Consider the following 16246-nt stretch of genomic DNA (forward strand, 5'->3'; position numbering starts at 1 on the left):
TTACTTTTGTTTTTAAAGAAAATGCTAATTGTGACGTGAGGGTTGAGAACTATATATAATGTAAATGAGAGGATTTTATGAGTTGCTTTAAGATCTGGCACCTTGTAATTGTATATTATGTTGTGTCCAGTTGGGCTGAAGTTTATTTCTTCAAATTATTGAATTCAAGTGATTATTTTCTCTGGAAATACGAAAGTACTCTGATAAAATTCTTGGATAGAGACATTCACTGGAATTTATTGTATATTCAAATCTTGAATTATATTTATGTGATTCAACAAAATACTGCTATCTTATCAACACACTAGGAGCTATAACAAACTCATCATTGCCATCAGTTTTTGGATTTATTCTAGACTTGTATTGAGTTTTATTCAAAACTTTAAATTACTATGACTTGTGTCTGTAATTCTTGGGTTATTTTGGGATTTAATTCCTAATACGGTAAGTTCTTATTTTTTCATTTTCACTTTGTATTCTAGGGACATAAATTATTAGTTAAATTTTACAAAGCTTGCTGTCTTTCACTCTTTTCTGTTACTTATTTGAAGAGTATTGACTCGTAACAATGTAGGTAGGTATCCAAGTATCAACTAACCCAAAAAAACGATCAAAAAATGTTAAAGCAACCTCCGGTCTCTACGAGTACAGTTGCAAAAGGTTGGTACGTACGCTATGTCCTCAACAGTTTGATTAATATTCTAGAACAATCCAAATAACCGTGACTGAGTTCAAAGAGCGACACAATTTTTACTTTGATTATGTATGTTCGTTCAGTCAACACAAATGATTCTGATTTTCACGTCGTTTCACATGACAGTATGATCCTGGATTTATTTATGACTTTTGACCTTGAGTACATTTCATCGAACCAGGCTTAAGTACTAGTCTTAGTCCCAAGAGTTTGAGAAAACATATATTTTAGGATTTCGCTTTTACGTACATTCTTTTAAACCATCATCAACATTTTTATTATATGGAGAATGGCCCAAAAGAACGTCAGTGCAAAGCTGGCAAAGTTTCTCCTTGTTTTGTATATTGTCTGAAGTGAATTAGTCTTGGGCTGGTAAAAGTCTGCCATGCTGTTGTTCTTGTTGTTGGCGGTAGTGATGGTGACTCTAATTTTTACTTTCACAGAATTTCACTCGATTCAGTTTTGTTTAATATCATAATACTAACGAACTCGCTTGTACATAAGTGGATAAGTCAACAACTAACATACTAACTTGTATAGTTATTTGTCAGTGTACCAAGCTTATTTATCCACAGGTTGTTTCAGTGACTAACCATCTGACTGTCCAAATAACTGACACCTTAGCCAATTACTTCATTGACCGCCAGACAACTGAATGACTAACCAATTACATCACTGACTGACTGTCCAACTGAGAGATTACACGAAGAAATCAAGGGAAGTACATTTAATCCAACCATTAATAGACGTAGGCACAACAGTATCCGTAGCTAGTGTCTGGTATATACTGGCAGAATGAACCACTTGGACATTCTGCGACAAATGCTCTACAATCCGGTCCGCTTTGGACACTGCCTGGTGGGCAGACATCTGTAAATACAAACAGAAAATGAAGACAAATTGTACATGCATAATTAAGTAAGCAGGCGAAAGAATATATTAAGAAACATTCTGACATAGATTGCTTAGAAAAAGATTCTGAGACAAGGGACAAAAATGTGCACATCCACACACAGGCTTAAATCAAATTCCAGGAATTACCAACTTGAAACAGTAGACGTGGTATGGACAGTGCGAGAATAATATAGGCTTAAGTGATGTTAAATTAGACCTTTATTCGCAGAATGAAAATAAATGCACTCTGAAATGCCATCTCGTGCAAGGTTATTCGAACAAAAGAACATTCGTAGATTTGAAATTATTACCTTCACTCATACGGATACTGATGAATTTCAAGTACTTGTCAATTTCAAATTAATTAAATTTCAACTTCGATCCTGAGCTACCATTGCTATGACAAAGTAAAGCAAAGAATGGAAATGGCATACGGAATGTTCTGAGAAAAATCCTCAGAGATCGAACACAAAGACAAGATACGGTTATTTCATGGAAAAGAGTTCAAAACAAGGGATATAAGGATTTTTGGAGTCTGATTGTTTGCAAACGTTACTGACAAACAAACAATCTCTCCCTGGCTGAATTAGCAAGAGACAATATCGATGGAAACATTTTCTTGTTTATCAGGTTCTGAGAAATCGCCTGAGGCACAAGATTACTTGATCCATGTATAGTGTGTATATATATCCGCAAACGAGTACCTCATAGCAAATGGACCATTACATTATAACATTTTTGCTTAGTAAAATGAGCCATAATGTGTCAACTGAAAGAAAACAAAGTATGCCAAATAATAGAGCCCAAAATATAGTGAAGGGTGTTGAATAGTAAAAAACATGAAGCGATAATATACAGTGCCAGACAGTTTTGAAAAGGTCAGAGGCAGATGTGAAAACAATTACAGATAGTATGGGTGTGTCTGAAACTAGTTTGTGTTTAATAATAGTGGTTATTGTTCGTTTAGCTTTTACTAGTGTTGCTTCATTCATGCAGGGCATTCTTGTACAAATTAAGAGAGTATAATTGATAATGATGAAATTATTTTAATTATCAACGAGTTCAAAAGTTACCAATATAATTTTATGTTGACAGAAAGAACAATTATGATACAAATTAATATAGAAACAATAGGCATAGAGGATGGTACGCTATGTACATTTGATACAAATTAATATAGAAACAATAGGCATAGAAGATAGCACGATATGTACATTTGATACAAATTAATATAGAAACAATAGACTTTGAGGATGGTACGCTATGTACATTTTAGTTTATAGAACATATTGCAATGTCCAACAATACAATCTATTTTCGGCAACTTATAAAAGAACAGCTTTAAAATTAGCAGATTCTTCAGTCAGAATTAAAAAACAAATACAAATCCTGGCAAATGGTTGTAGCAATTGAAGAAACTTTCGCTCACTTACAGGAATCAAATATATCTTTAAGTTATTTGATCCAGAAGAAACTGATGAATAAATATTTAGACACGGCAAAACTTGAAAAGTGTATCATCTAAAGGGCATTAGTACTTATCCAAAATAGCAAAAGCAAAGTGATTTTTTAAATTGTGTATCAAAAACTGGTACCAAGTTTTATTGCAATCCATATGAGGCACTAGTTGCGCAAACGAGGTTGTGCCATACACATTTACAAGACAAGAAGGCTAATAACTCTAACCAATATTTCGTGAGCAAATTGATGTGTCGATAAGCACATCTCTGGGTGTTAATCCTAGTAGTTACCAAGTTTCTCTGGAGAAAGCCAGTAGTCCTTCAAAATGACCGTGAAGGTGTAAAGGATTCTCTTTGACGATTTGTAATATACGACCTATATTGCTAGTGCCGTCGTCGCAAAAAGGAACAAATCTTGTTTCTTCTCAAAAGCAGCAATTCTTTCGAGCATATGTGATACTACACGTCTAATTTTGTTCATAATTTACCCATCTTATTTACTTTGTCTTTTTCAAGCATATATGGGGTTAATGTGAAATCACATAAATAGTAAACTTACAATATATATAATTTTAACTTTGACTAGTTGAACTCTGCATCGTATGTATAGTGCCATCAATGTCTGAATTTTATTTGTCACTTGCTTTTTGCGTACATGTGTCGTATCGTACTGCAAAGCTATGTGGTATTATATTGCTTATCTCTGTTGTATCCTATTACGTATATATGTAGTATCATACAGTGTATCTATGTGGTATCACATAGCGTATGTATGTGGTATCACATTGCTTATCTATTTAGTACCTTAATAATTCCAAATCGAATTTCACTAGCGATCATTATAAATGTGTCATTATCTGTATTAAAAAAATCCAGTTCAACACTTGATGTCTTTAATTTCGCATCATGCTTTGTTCTAATAAATACAAATTCGGAGCAGAGTCTAACTTATATTTTCCTATATATACATTCACTATTTCTTCAAAGATCTAAAAAAAGACAACAAAGCAGGAATGTACAAATCCGCTTGCCCGACTCCATGGACAAGTTCAAATTTGTCTCAAACAAGCTCAGGTTTCCAAGGTGCTTGCCAGCGTGTATGTCCCAAAAATTAATAGTGAGGGAGATAGAGCTTGTCTCTTTCGTAATATTTTATGTTATTATAATGTAAATATTTAATAATTAAAGCAAGTTTGGACAAATAATGAATAGATATTGTTACTTTAGCTTGTCAGTTACATTTTACTTGTAGCAAGTGTATGTATCTGGAAAGCACCAACTTTCTAGTCCTAACCTAGCCACAGGCAGCTTCTAAGCTTGCCGACTCTAAACAATCTGCTTATCAAAGATTGTTCTGATTTATGCCACCGAGTTGAAGGTGAGTACGTGTTAACATTTCATAATTTGTGAGATTTGTTTGAGATATATGTTTGAAAATAAAAGACACTCGTCTCCAACGATTAACATGCCAAGAAGATTTCATTAAAAATGTGATCGATGTACCGATCATGTAACACCTACAAGCAATGTTAATGACTTGTTGTTTACGTGATAAATGCACGATAGACACTTACTCTTTGGCAAACAATATAATAGATGGTAAGTAAAAGATTTCTTTTGATGGTATATCTGTTCCAAATAAATTTTATCCGTGTATTCGTGTGGGCAAACGCTATTTCTCCATCAACCGATAAGTATTTTATTGTAATTACATTGTCAAGCATCCATTTCTTACATTCGCTTATTTCCTCGCCAATTTTGATATGCAGAATGTTATATAAATATTCAGTGACATCATTAATTTCACCTCTTTTTACGGCTCTTGCTGTATGGTGAAAATTGAATTACTTAAATCGTTTTTACTTCTTGTGTAAGACGTTGCATGATAAATTTGATCGTTAAGTCTAACTGTACATTTGCAGAACCAGTTGTTGAAATCTTTGAAGAGGATGTTCTTGTTTCAACATCATCGAAAACTTCATATAAATTTCAAGTATTACCAGCGTGAAATCTCATAGACTTTTCGTTATATATTTGTTCAAAGTTTGATTATTCATGCGACTTTATTGCTCGCTGGAACACATACCAATGGAACATTAACAATCTGCTCCAAAATCCTCTCAGGTCTTAAGTTTTTGCAAAGGAACATCCACCTGTCAGCTGTTGAGTCATTTATGGTGCTATCTCACTGGCTGTATTAGCTTTGATTCCAGGCCGAAATTTGTACTAATTTCGAATTTATATGTGTGCTTGAAATGTTCCAGTACCCATACTCCTACGTGTATTTTAGAGCCTGCTAATTTGGTTTTTCCAACTGACAGCCTGATTCAAGCTGTTTTACTGAAGTGTTCTTGCACTGTCATCTATAATAGCCAAACGACATTTACAAGTGTTCTTCTGCTGTTTTTCTTTTACATAACCCGATTCAATTTAAAAATATCATATACAAAGCCAGAACATATTTGACAGTTTTCTCACAGTGTCAATACATAGCCAGAAAATATTTTGCAATTTTGTCACAGTGTCAAATACATTGCCAGAACATATTTTGCAATTTTGTCACAGTGTCAAATACATTGCCAGAACATATTTTGCAATTTTCTCACTGTGTCAAATACATTGCCAGAACATAAGTTATAGTTTTCTCACAGTGTCAATACATAGCCATAACATATTTGAAAGTTTTCTCGCAATGTCATATACATAGCCAGAAAATCTTACACTGTCATAGAAACACGATTGTGCTATAATTTGAATTTATCAATGGATTATTTTGTATTCAATTTAATGTGTCAAAAGACGGTACTATTTTAAAACGTTTGAGTATTCTCACAGGCAAAGAAACAAAAACTCATACGTATAACTGAGACGTGATAGTATTGACTTCAAGTTTCATTCTAGAAATGTTATGGGTGTCAATCATAAAAGTATTTGGTCTCGAATCAGAGAAAAAAATCTGAAAAAAATCCAAATCATGTCCGCAGAGAAATTAACTTTGACCAAATAATAATAATAATAATAATAATAATAATCATAACAAAAACAATTTCAATAAGAGCTCTTACCGCGAGTAATAAGTGTCTTGCAGCAGACTCCAAGAGACGAGCCCGGAATATTTCTACAATTCTGACCCAATGGGCATTGCTGATTTGTGAAACCAAGGCATGCACTTCCAGTGGGGATCTCTCTACCAGGACAACGTCCTGGAATAAATAAAAAAGAATTGATTTATTAATTAAATAATATTATTGTTATTATAATGGGTGGGGTCAACGTCCTATAACTTATAAAGAATTTACAGATTGTAGTGTAGTAGTAGTAGCAGCAGCAGTAGTGGCATAAATGTTATTAGTAGTAGTACAGTTATTATTAATAACAGTGTTGTTATAATTATTCTTGTGGTAATTCCAAGTGAAATTGATGATATAATAATAGTAACTTAGTTGTGTCATATGGTCGAAAAAAAAGAAGAAACCAGCCTTAAGAATCGGATGTTGGAATGTCAGAACCATGCCAACTGGCCTGTCCGAAGATTTCCAACAGAACAACGATGTACGCAAACCTGCTTTGATCAATGTCGAGTCGAAAAGACTAAAGTTTAACATCACAACCCTAAAAAAACCTCACATTGCATCGATTTAATAAGAAAGACTACATCCTTTTGCAAGACAAATTGCCAGAACCAACAACAGAGCACAGAGTAGGCTTCGCAGACAAAAAAACCAACATACGCATGGTAATGATAGACCTTCCCATAATCACTTTAGAAGAGTCTTACGATTGCGCATGTTAACGTTGTTTAGGCCTCGTACATTTGGTGGGCAACACTCCACTATTCATCTGCAATAATGGACCAGTTGTATGATGAACTCGTCAACATCAACGCAATCCCGCAACATAGTCGCCTGCAACTGTTAGAGGATTTTAAGACAAGAGTAGGTGTTGGAATTGACTCATTGCCCACATCTGTACGGCAAAATGACATTCGGAAGAAGAACGACAATTTGCACAGACTACTTGAACTTTGCTCCAACGATGACCTCTTCATCATAACAGGTACTTCCAGACAAAGCTTCAACACAAGATATCATGCAGACATCGCTGATCTGGCTACTTGCACCAAGTGGTTGTTATCATCACCAAACGGATCAGTCTCAACAACGTCCTTATCACTTAGCGTATCACTTACCATACGTATCATATCAGCAGATATAGGCAACAATATATGCATATACAACGGGATCAAAGAGACAATAGGTCCAATTTTTAAAAAGACAGCCTCTCTAAATTCAGCTTCATGGGAGATCATTAATGATTGCGACAAGCAAATGGAGCGGTGGATAGAAGACTACTCGGAATTGTATTGCTCGGAAAAATGTCCATGATACAGCCAACAACGCCACCGATAGCTTGCTTAACTTGGATAGCTTGTCGATAAACCAACAATTGATAAATTCAGCTAGGTAATAGATAGGTGGAATATCTCCCGAAAAAGATAACAGATAAGAAAATATACCAGAAGTCATCAAACGCGGATTACTTATCCTATGTATATTTAATTTGTATTTGTTTTTTTTCTTCATGATTATAAGTTATAATTGTATTTTGTATTTGACCTTGTCCAAAGTCAAGAACATGTTGTATCTGATCAGTAATTTTTATTCCTGTAAACAAATAATTCATACTTAATATTTTCTCTATGAGTGTGTTAAATATTAGGATCATTATCAATAGACGTAAACATATTAATTTCGTCTGTTCATGGTTATCGAAATTCTCCCATAAAAATATTTAGCCTAACTAATGTTTTTCACATTCTATAATATAATTTTACTAATAAAATCTTCTAGAGTAGGAATTTAAATTAAGTAATAGCTTTTTGAGTATGCTAAGTCTGACCTAGGTCACGTAGAAGGCTTTATAATCTTATTTATCTAGAAATTACCTTTTCGTGCTGTACGATCTTGAAGCAGAATCGTTTGTTGTGTTGAGTATTTCATTTGGGGTGGAACTGTTTATTCAAATTAGTATTCTCTGGAACTGCAAAGTGCTCATCAATAATTTTCTCGGTCAGATACATTAACTTGGAATTACACAGAAACTAAACAAGGATATCTTGAATTATACTTTCGTGATCCATCAAAAGACTGTTAACACATCATCGCATTTCATGCCATTGGTACATTAGTATATTTGAGACTACAGGCACAACAGCACCTTCAGTGTTGGATCTTAATTGGAATACCACTGGAATTCAATTAGAACTTTATTCATTACGACTGGTGATAGAACATTTTGGGCTAATTTGGGAATTAATTCACATTACTGTAAGACTTAATATTACCCAAACACCTCCATTTGTTCCGTTATCTGTGCTGGAAAGGAGGTGAAGTACCCAAACAAACATGAGTGATGTTAAAATCGTCACTCTCTTGGGCAGCATCTTCATGCTGAGCAACAATGTTTGCTCCAATTATCCTGAACAGAATTCAAACTCATGCATATCGGGTCTACACTGAATAAGCGCAGGGGACAGAGAAAATTGCTCTACGAAACCTTCAATGATTACACAACAGCTTTCGACCTTGTCAAAAGAAAGTGATTATTCAAGCTGTAAGAACAGATCGGATACCTCCCAAAGTTCCTTACATGGTCCAGTCGTTTCATGAAAACATGCATGACACAGTCCAATTTCACAGATCACCCTCTATGATATGTAGTGGAGTCAAGCTGAGTTCTCGACATTCTACTCTCTCCTGCTGAAACACGATATGGAAGTGACAAACCAGACACGGACTCATCTCCAAGACTACACTGACCGATTTCATGATATTGTCAGGACATTGTGATTACCATCAAGCTGAAAAAGAAGGTAGTGATGGCTCAAGCTGTTCAAGAGATATCCTCCATCAGAAACTATGAACTTGATGTTGGGTTTTCCATCTCTTGATTAAGAACTCAACTCCAGCATTGAAAAGGCAACAATGTGTAGTCTGAGCACGAGGGTCTGGATAACAACAAGCTGACCGAACACACGAAAGTACATCAACACACTCCTCTTCAGTAGCGAGTCATGGCCACTATGCTCGCACCAATAAAAGAGGCTAAACAGCTTTCATCTACGCCGCCTCTGTCGCGTCCTCGGATTCTTCTAAAATGAAATAGTTCCCAACACACAGGTTCCAGATCGTTCATACATCCCCATCATGATCACACTGCTAAGACAGCGTTGTCTACGAAGGCGTGGACATGAACACACCAAATAGATGACAGATGCATACTAAATGGCATCGTTTACTGCGAGCTAGCCTCTGGTAAAGGTTTGAAAGATCGCTCACAGCTGCGCTTCATAGATGTGTGCAAGAGAGACTACAAAGCTTTTGACATTAATGTCGACAGCTAAGAAGCACATGCACAGGACCGAGGTAGCTGGAAATATGAGTTCAGCCAAGGAATTCAGAGATGCGACAGACATATGTTACATTGGCAGAAGAAACAAGAGCCGGCACAAAGGACAAGATGCAACAACGTGTGGCAACCTAACTCATCAAATTTGAGTGTGGCAGATACAACAAAAATTGTCATTCCCGGGTGGAATCTACAGCCACAAAAAACGCTTCTCCTCAACTAACTTACTGACTACTTCTAAACCCAACTCCATAATAGTATTACGAGACTAAAGGGTCAACGACGCCAATTTATCCCGTCAGGAATTACCAATTTGCACAATAAACCAATTAACAAGGATCATAATAAGTGAACAGGAATGTCTAGACGTTATAAGAACAATTTCTCAAAATAAAACCTTGTGGCTCGGATAAGATAAGTCACTATCTTCTGAGGTGTGCAGTACCAGCAATTATAATACCGTTATGTATTTTATTTTACATATTTCTTAACAATGAGACTGTCTTTGGTCCCTGGAGACAAGTGTTGGTATTACTTATGAACAAGAATGGCAGAAAAATGATCTCACCAAATATTGGCCCATTTCTTTACTAGCTGTGTTAGCAAAATCATGGAAAGGGTCACGTTGAAAGATGTATATAAGTACTAATCCGGAGTTAATCTGAATTACAGATATGAATAGGACTTCTTCCAGATCACTCTACCGTGCACCAACGTACGTATATATATATATATATATATATATATATATATATATATATATATATATATATATAGTTTCCGATGGCTTTCTACCAAGTCTGTGATGCAGGTCTTATCAGCAAATTGCTAAATATTATAAGATTCCTAAAATGCAAACTTAGTAGAAAATCTTTAGAAATAATTTACATAATTCCGATTTTAGGATATGCAGACGTCGTTAGCTAAGGATGTGTGTTCAAAAGCAGACACATATATATTAGAGAGATTTCATTAGAGGTTGCTAGGATAGTCACAAGATTAACCAGAAGTGGTCACGCACACAATATATATGAGGAATGTGGCTGGCCCCCTCTCTCAGAAAGAAGAAAACCCATATAAAAAATATTTTCAAGAATGAAATAAAATAAATCTGCACGTTTCATTAAAATATTTATAATGATTCACCTAATTATTTAAACGAACTGCTTCCTTCTGTATTGGAACGGTGGTTAGAACACTACTAGGAGCTGTATTGTTAAACTACCGTCAATGATAAGCCATAAAAACTTGCAATTTTCATAGAATAATTTATGTTGTTGTTGTTGTGGGGTTTAACGCCATTTTTCAGCACGATAGGCTATACATGGCGGCCAGTATTAATGGTGGAGGAAGAACCCGGAAAACCCCGGAAAGAACCACCGACCCACGAGAAGCTACTGGCAAGCTTTCTCACATGCCCACATTGGCTGAATCTTAGACTCGAACCGCCGCAGACAGAGGTGAGATGGCAGTGATCCGTAACGAAGAGCGCTTTAGACCACTCGGCCACTCGGGGCCCCTAATATTAATTTATAATGTTTCACCAAGTTATTTGAATGAACTGCTTTCTTCTTTTCGTAATCATATCAATACCGTAACAGCCCTAACAATTCACATTTAAAATAATGGTACCATATCATTATTGTACCAATCCGAACAATTTAAATAGCATGAAAACAATATTACTATTTCAATATTGTAACAGTCCTAACAATGAAAAATAAAATTATTGTACAACATCAATATTTTAACAATCCTGATTGTAAACTCGATGAAGATTAGTATTATTATTATCTTACCTGGGTTCTGTGAGAAGACAGTATTAACCTGAAGCAAGATTGCAAATAAAGCAATGACTGTAACCTTTGCCATTTTCTCGTGCTTGTTGTATTTTTTTGCCAGTGTTAACTGTATAAATATTTATACTCATGAACTAGTCTAAACTTAACCACCTGTCAATTGACGTAGGTAGAAATGTTTACAATGTCAACTGCTATAGTGATTCACATTAATTTGGGCCAGATGTCAGAGACAAGCTAACGCGTGGACAAGACAAAGATTAAACGAAATTGTTTTCAGAGACAGCCCGATGGCTTTAATACAGATATAAAAGCAATAAGCGTTTTACGAGGCAGACTAAATACTTTCATATTTCCCGGTGGTGAACAAGAAAACTTCCTTGACTCATCCCATAACAACGTATATGATGGATTAGTATTTCTCTCATTGCGGTCACGACCAAAGTGAAGGATAAAAACGGATGTTTTGAAGTTAGAGCATAATATTGATTTCGTGACAGCAAGTGCGCTCGCGTGGGATAGTTGTTTTTTTTTACTCACTCCTAGTCTATGGACGAGAGGGCTTGACTTAACCATGAGAGAAAGGCATGCTATATACGTCTATCCCTCATAAAAGCCCTTACGACCTCGAGATGACCTCATTTTGCCTTGATTCAGAGGATTTGCACATCACTTTCATCAAATTTCAGTGTATCCAGCATTATCAATGTTATCCACACTGATGCAGGAAAGACAGTTAAATAACGAGCCATGTCTTTGGGTGTGAGATTTCCATATTTCACACCAGTGCTTATTATGGGTAATTTAATCCGGCATGACTTTCTTACATTAGCATAATGTGCCACAAGTATATAGCAACGACAGAAAAGAATACCCCACTAGCAGGTATCATACTAATTATAATATGATCATTGCGTCCCAATAGTGCACTATGTCACATCCATAACTAGATCTTGAATTCGTAGATTCTTTAAGACTAAGACGAGACTTTGCGAAGAACATTGATACATGATATTAATGACATCTCCAATGCTATAACTGACACTCGAATTAGATCATATGCTCCAAAAATCTTTGTGCTTTTATAACTATTGCAAAGTTTGACAGATTTCGCTTCCATGGGACAATGATTTCAAAACAAAGTCAAGTTTGGATGAATGCGTTCTGAATCGTTGAATTAATTAGTACTCAGAACAATACTCCGGAGTAAATAAAAATCATTGGAGGGGCGGCAAATTTGTGAACAAAAAGCACACATTGTTTTTAATATGTGTGTGATATTAATAATTTTAAAGGGGATGGTAGCGACAAATTCCGGGATGCTTAATGCATCTTATTTAACTCTGTTAAAATTAATCAACTTTACTTGTACATAACAAATGTCTTATTATCTTTATGTTGAATTAACTCGCACTGTATGATTTTCTACACATTGTTAAAATAAAGTACACAACTTGTTTTCAGTATTTGTCAGCAAATATAATTATTTAGACAATTAAGAGGTTATAATAAACAGAGCCGAAATGTTTTCCTTCAGCATATGTAAATTATTTTTTTCCGTTTTAAAACATGCAACAAGACAATCATGCAGTTATAAATATTCATGTAGTGTTCGCATTTATTTTTGTGTTTGTTTGAGTCGTGTTTGTTGTTGAAATAGGGACCCATAGGTCACGAAACATTCAATGTCATTAATGTCTGCTTTTACTGTTGTTGATGCTCCTTCAAGGTTGAGGATGACAGTGACATCCCTAACTGGTTTGATTTCTGTTAGTATGTGAGTGGCTGATCTGGCTAATTTGTACTTAAATTATCTGCTGCACACTGCACAAGATATACCGCCTGTTTTTGTTTTCTTATAAATATAGGACGTGCTGCAGTTCTGAGATTTGCAACCCTCACGCTTCTGCACTCTAGAATTTTCTTTCATTTAGTTCCAGTATGGAAGAGACTGTGCCATGTGGAACAATTCTATGCGAGATCTTTTCCGTTTTCGTCCTTCAGCTCGCAGTAGATAATCTTTTTTGGTAGCCGCTATCCTGACATCCTGATAACGAGGCCTGACAATCTCGTCTGTTATTTCATCGTCAGAGTGTATATGCTGGACCTGTTCGTGTGAGAGCAACTAAGTCTGAGACTCTGAATTACCCTCTTATCCTCATCAGGTTCCTCAAGAGGCACATGTGAACATAATTCAGGTTCTTGGCATGGCATCTATCCACCGTCCAGATTTGCATGCATACAGGGTCGACAACATCTTGACTTTGTAAGCCTTCTCGTTTCTTGGCAAGATGATGCATCTGCGTTCCCACATATTTGCGCAAAGTGTTCCAAAGGACACGCTTCCTTTCGCCATTCTGGCATTAGTTTTATTCATTATTTGAGATGCATCTGTCGATATATGTGAACATGTCCACTGCAAAGAGGGTTTTGCCATTTATATTTAAACAACTTTGTTTTCACTTGCATATACAGACCAGTGAATATAATGCGGCTTTATTAATGTTTCTGTCCATTTGTTGTTCTTGGCAGTCACTGTACTAACTGTTTACCTGTGTCAGTAAGTTAGTTGGACAGTTATTCGGTTCGTCAGTCAATCAGTTTGAAGCTAATTAAACCAGTTTAATTAACAAAATCGAGACGTCAGTATCTTAATTACTTCATAATCTATTTTCGTACACACTAGTTCTTTAGTATTATGTCGTCACCACTACACAGGCCATCACAGGCACATCCACAGATTAAGCGTTAGATTTAATTTGGATTTCCATTAAAGTTTATTCAGAACTTTAATCATTAGTCATTGTGTACGTAATTCTAGTTTTATTTGGGATTTAATTAAAAATACCATAAGTTCCCTTTTTTACATTTTCATTTTGTATTCGAGGGAAGACGATGTGGAAGTATGTCGCTTAAAATGAAACCATACCTTGGGTTTAAAATTTAACAAAGTTAATTTGTAAATACAATCTCACTCGCTACACGTCAGTAGACATGGCACCAGATGAAGCGAGCAAAGACGAAGGCAGATCATAACTAAAGATAAATCTGTTTTGTTGCCAGAACCCTGATGCATTTTAAAATTCATACCTTCAAAATTGGTGAAAGAATCCATATCTTTAAGTACAAATCAATCTCTACATAGGTCTAACTTCCTAACATTATTTTGAAAATATTTTAATTCGTGCAAATAATTGAGATGACCTGGTGGTCTGTAAACCTGACTGAAAAGCAAATAGCATAGCTTCACCATATGTTAGTTCCCAACAGACGCCATCGAGAATGTTCAGGTTAAAGTGTGATACTAAATCATGCACATATTGGACGTACGGGTAATCTTTATAAGTTTTGAAGCGTTAGGTGATAAAGATTGAAAAAGTTTCTCATCGGTGGTTAATCCGTTTCAATAACATTTTTCAAAGCTGATTATGTATTCATAATGGTAAACATTCTTTCCTGTTAATGATGCCCTGAACTAATAAATATTTACTGTTAAATTCCTTTCCGTCCTAAATGAAACTATCAACTATGACATCCTTGCTAAATGAGATGCATTTATCGTCGTTATTCGGTATTGGTTTTACTTCACGATCTGGATCAGATTTTACAAGTGTCCTGATGACCAGACGGCTGTCATGTCCTGACAGATATTGTATATGCAATGGGATTTTAGGTATCTGAAATTCAACTTAGATCCGTTATGAGTAAACAACGCTAGTAAGATGTTTAGGTATTTGTCCATGACATATCTGTTAGATTATTAGAGTACTGCACGGGCACCTTATATACGAATGGATGGAGATACTTTCAAAATCACAATATATAACACGCAAAGCTTCTAATCTGAAGATAATTTCCAATTCTGAAAACTGATCTTTCTTCAGGCATTAAATCTGTCAAGCTCGTTTATGTTCAGATACCTTTTCTGATGTTACAAATTTTAAGGCATCTGTTATTTCAACTTAATGGTAAGTTTTTTACATTTTAGCTTGGTAGAAAATGACAATATATCCGACTGTATCTTTGTCAGTTAGTTCAATTAGATCCTCTCAATAACTTTTTCTTCTCCTCCTTCTAATAGTTGATATACATTTATTTGCAGAGACATCAAATTCAGTTTCAAGACTTTACCGCTCCATTCGATTTTCAACAATGACTATACATCCAGAATGCATTTTGATGGTCGAAGACAATTTTATTGGGAAGTATTTAAAGTTGACTCCGTAGAGTAAAAGACACATTTTAATTAATTTTGTATTTTGTATTTGTATGTAAAATATTTTTCCTTAACCTATTCAGATACAATAATATATTTACCTGCAATATTCAATCCTGCAATCGTCCATTTCTTTAATTCGCTTATTTTCTCACCAAATTTGGTATGCAAAACGTCAAATACACTGTAGAGCCGAACCAAATAATAAAAAGACATAAAAAATTGTATGTGTATTTAATTTGTAGTTGTTTGGGGGTCTCCATGAATATATAGTATATATAATTATATTTGGACGTATCGATAAATATGAACTAACGAAACACGACTTTAAGGAAGGAAGAGCATTCATAAATCGTCCAATATTTTATATCAGTAAGTTTTTCCAACTATTCGCATTAAGTAATCGGTTTATTCGTCTTATTCATATTTTTATATAAATAGATACGTAAATAAGATCTTTGAACATAGCAGGTAAATATTAACATACTGAGTTCTATCAAGAAAGAAAATATGTGTGTGTTTGTGTAACCTATGTTTTATTTATTGCTCTGTGTTTTACTCGCCTGAATGGTCGAACCTTTTGCATGTACTTAGTTTCACACAAACAAATTTAGATCTTCAACGACTTATACTAAATCTGTAGTTTATTGCCTTTAATGTTGTTCACATCGAGAATATATATATATATATATATATATATATATATATATATATATATATATATATATATATATATATATATATATATATATATTATGTGTGTGTAATATATGTT

The 16246-nt window shown here is 34.8% G+C and overlaps 1 protein-coding gene across 1 annotated transcript; it reads right to left on the reverse strand.

Moving 5' to 3' along the window:
* Positions 1-1406: 1406 nt before the first annotated feature.
* LOC149793079 (uncharacterized) lies at positions 1407-11418 on the reverse strand. The gene is made up of 3 exons (XM_089966978.1): positions 11256-11418; positions 6114-6251; positions 1407-1564 (listed from the first exon to the last, which is right to left on the reverse strand). The coding sequence occupies exons 1-3, from the start codon at positions 11326-11328 to the stop codon at positions 1434-1436; spliced, it is 342 nt and encodes a 113-aa protein (XP_089823104.1). The 5' UTR covers positions 11329-11418; the 3' UTR covers positions 1407-1433.
* Between the last annotated feature and the right edge of the window lie 4828 nt (positions 11419-16246).

The sequence above is a fragment of the Sinohyriopsis cumingii genome, chromosome 8 (assembly GCF_028554795.1).
Source record: "Sinohyriopsis cumingii isolate HCF-2022 chromosome 8, ASM2855479v2, whole genome shotgun sequence".
In the NCBI taxonomy this organism is placed as follows: domain Eukaryota; kingdom Metazoa; phylum Mollusca; class Bivalvia; order Unionida; family Unionidae; genus Sinohyriopsis; species Sinohyriopsis cumingii.

Coding starts and splice junctions, on each gene's coding strand:
- LOC149793079 (XM_089966978.1), bottom strand. CDS start 11,328: ATGGCAAAGGTTACAGTCATTGCTTTATTTGCAATCTTGCTTCAGGTT. Junction 6,252..11,255: donor TGTCTTCTCACAGAACCCAG/GTAAGATAATAA, acceptor TATTTATTCCAG/GACGTTGTCCTGGTAGAGAG. Junction 1,565..6,113: donor CAAGACACTTATTACTCGCG/GTAAGAGCTCTT, acceptor TTGTATTTACAG/ATGTCTGCCCACCAGGCAGT.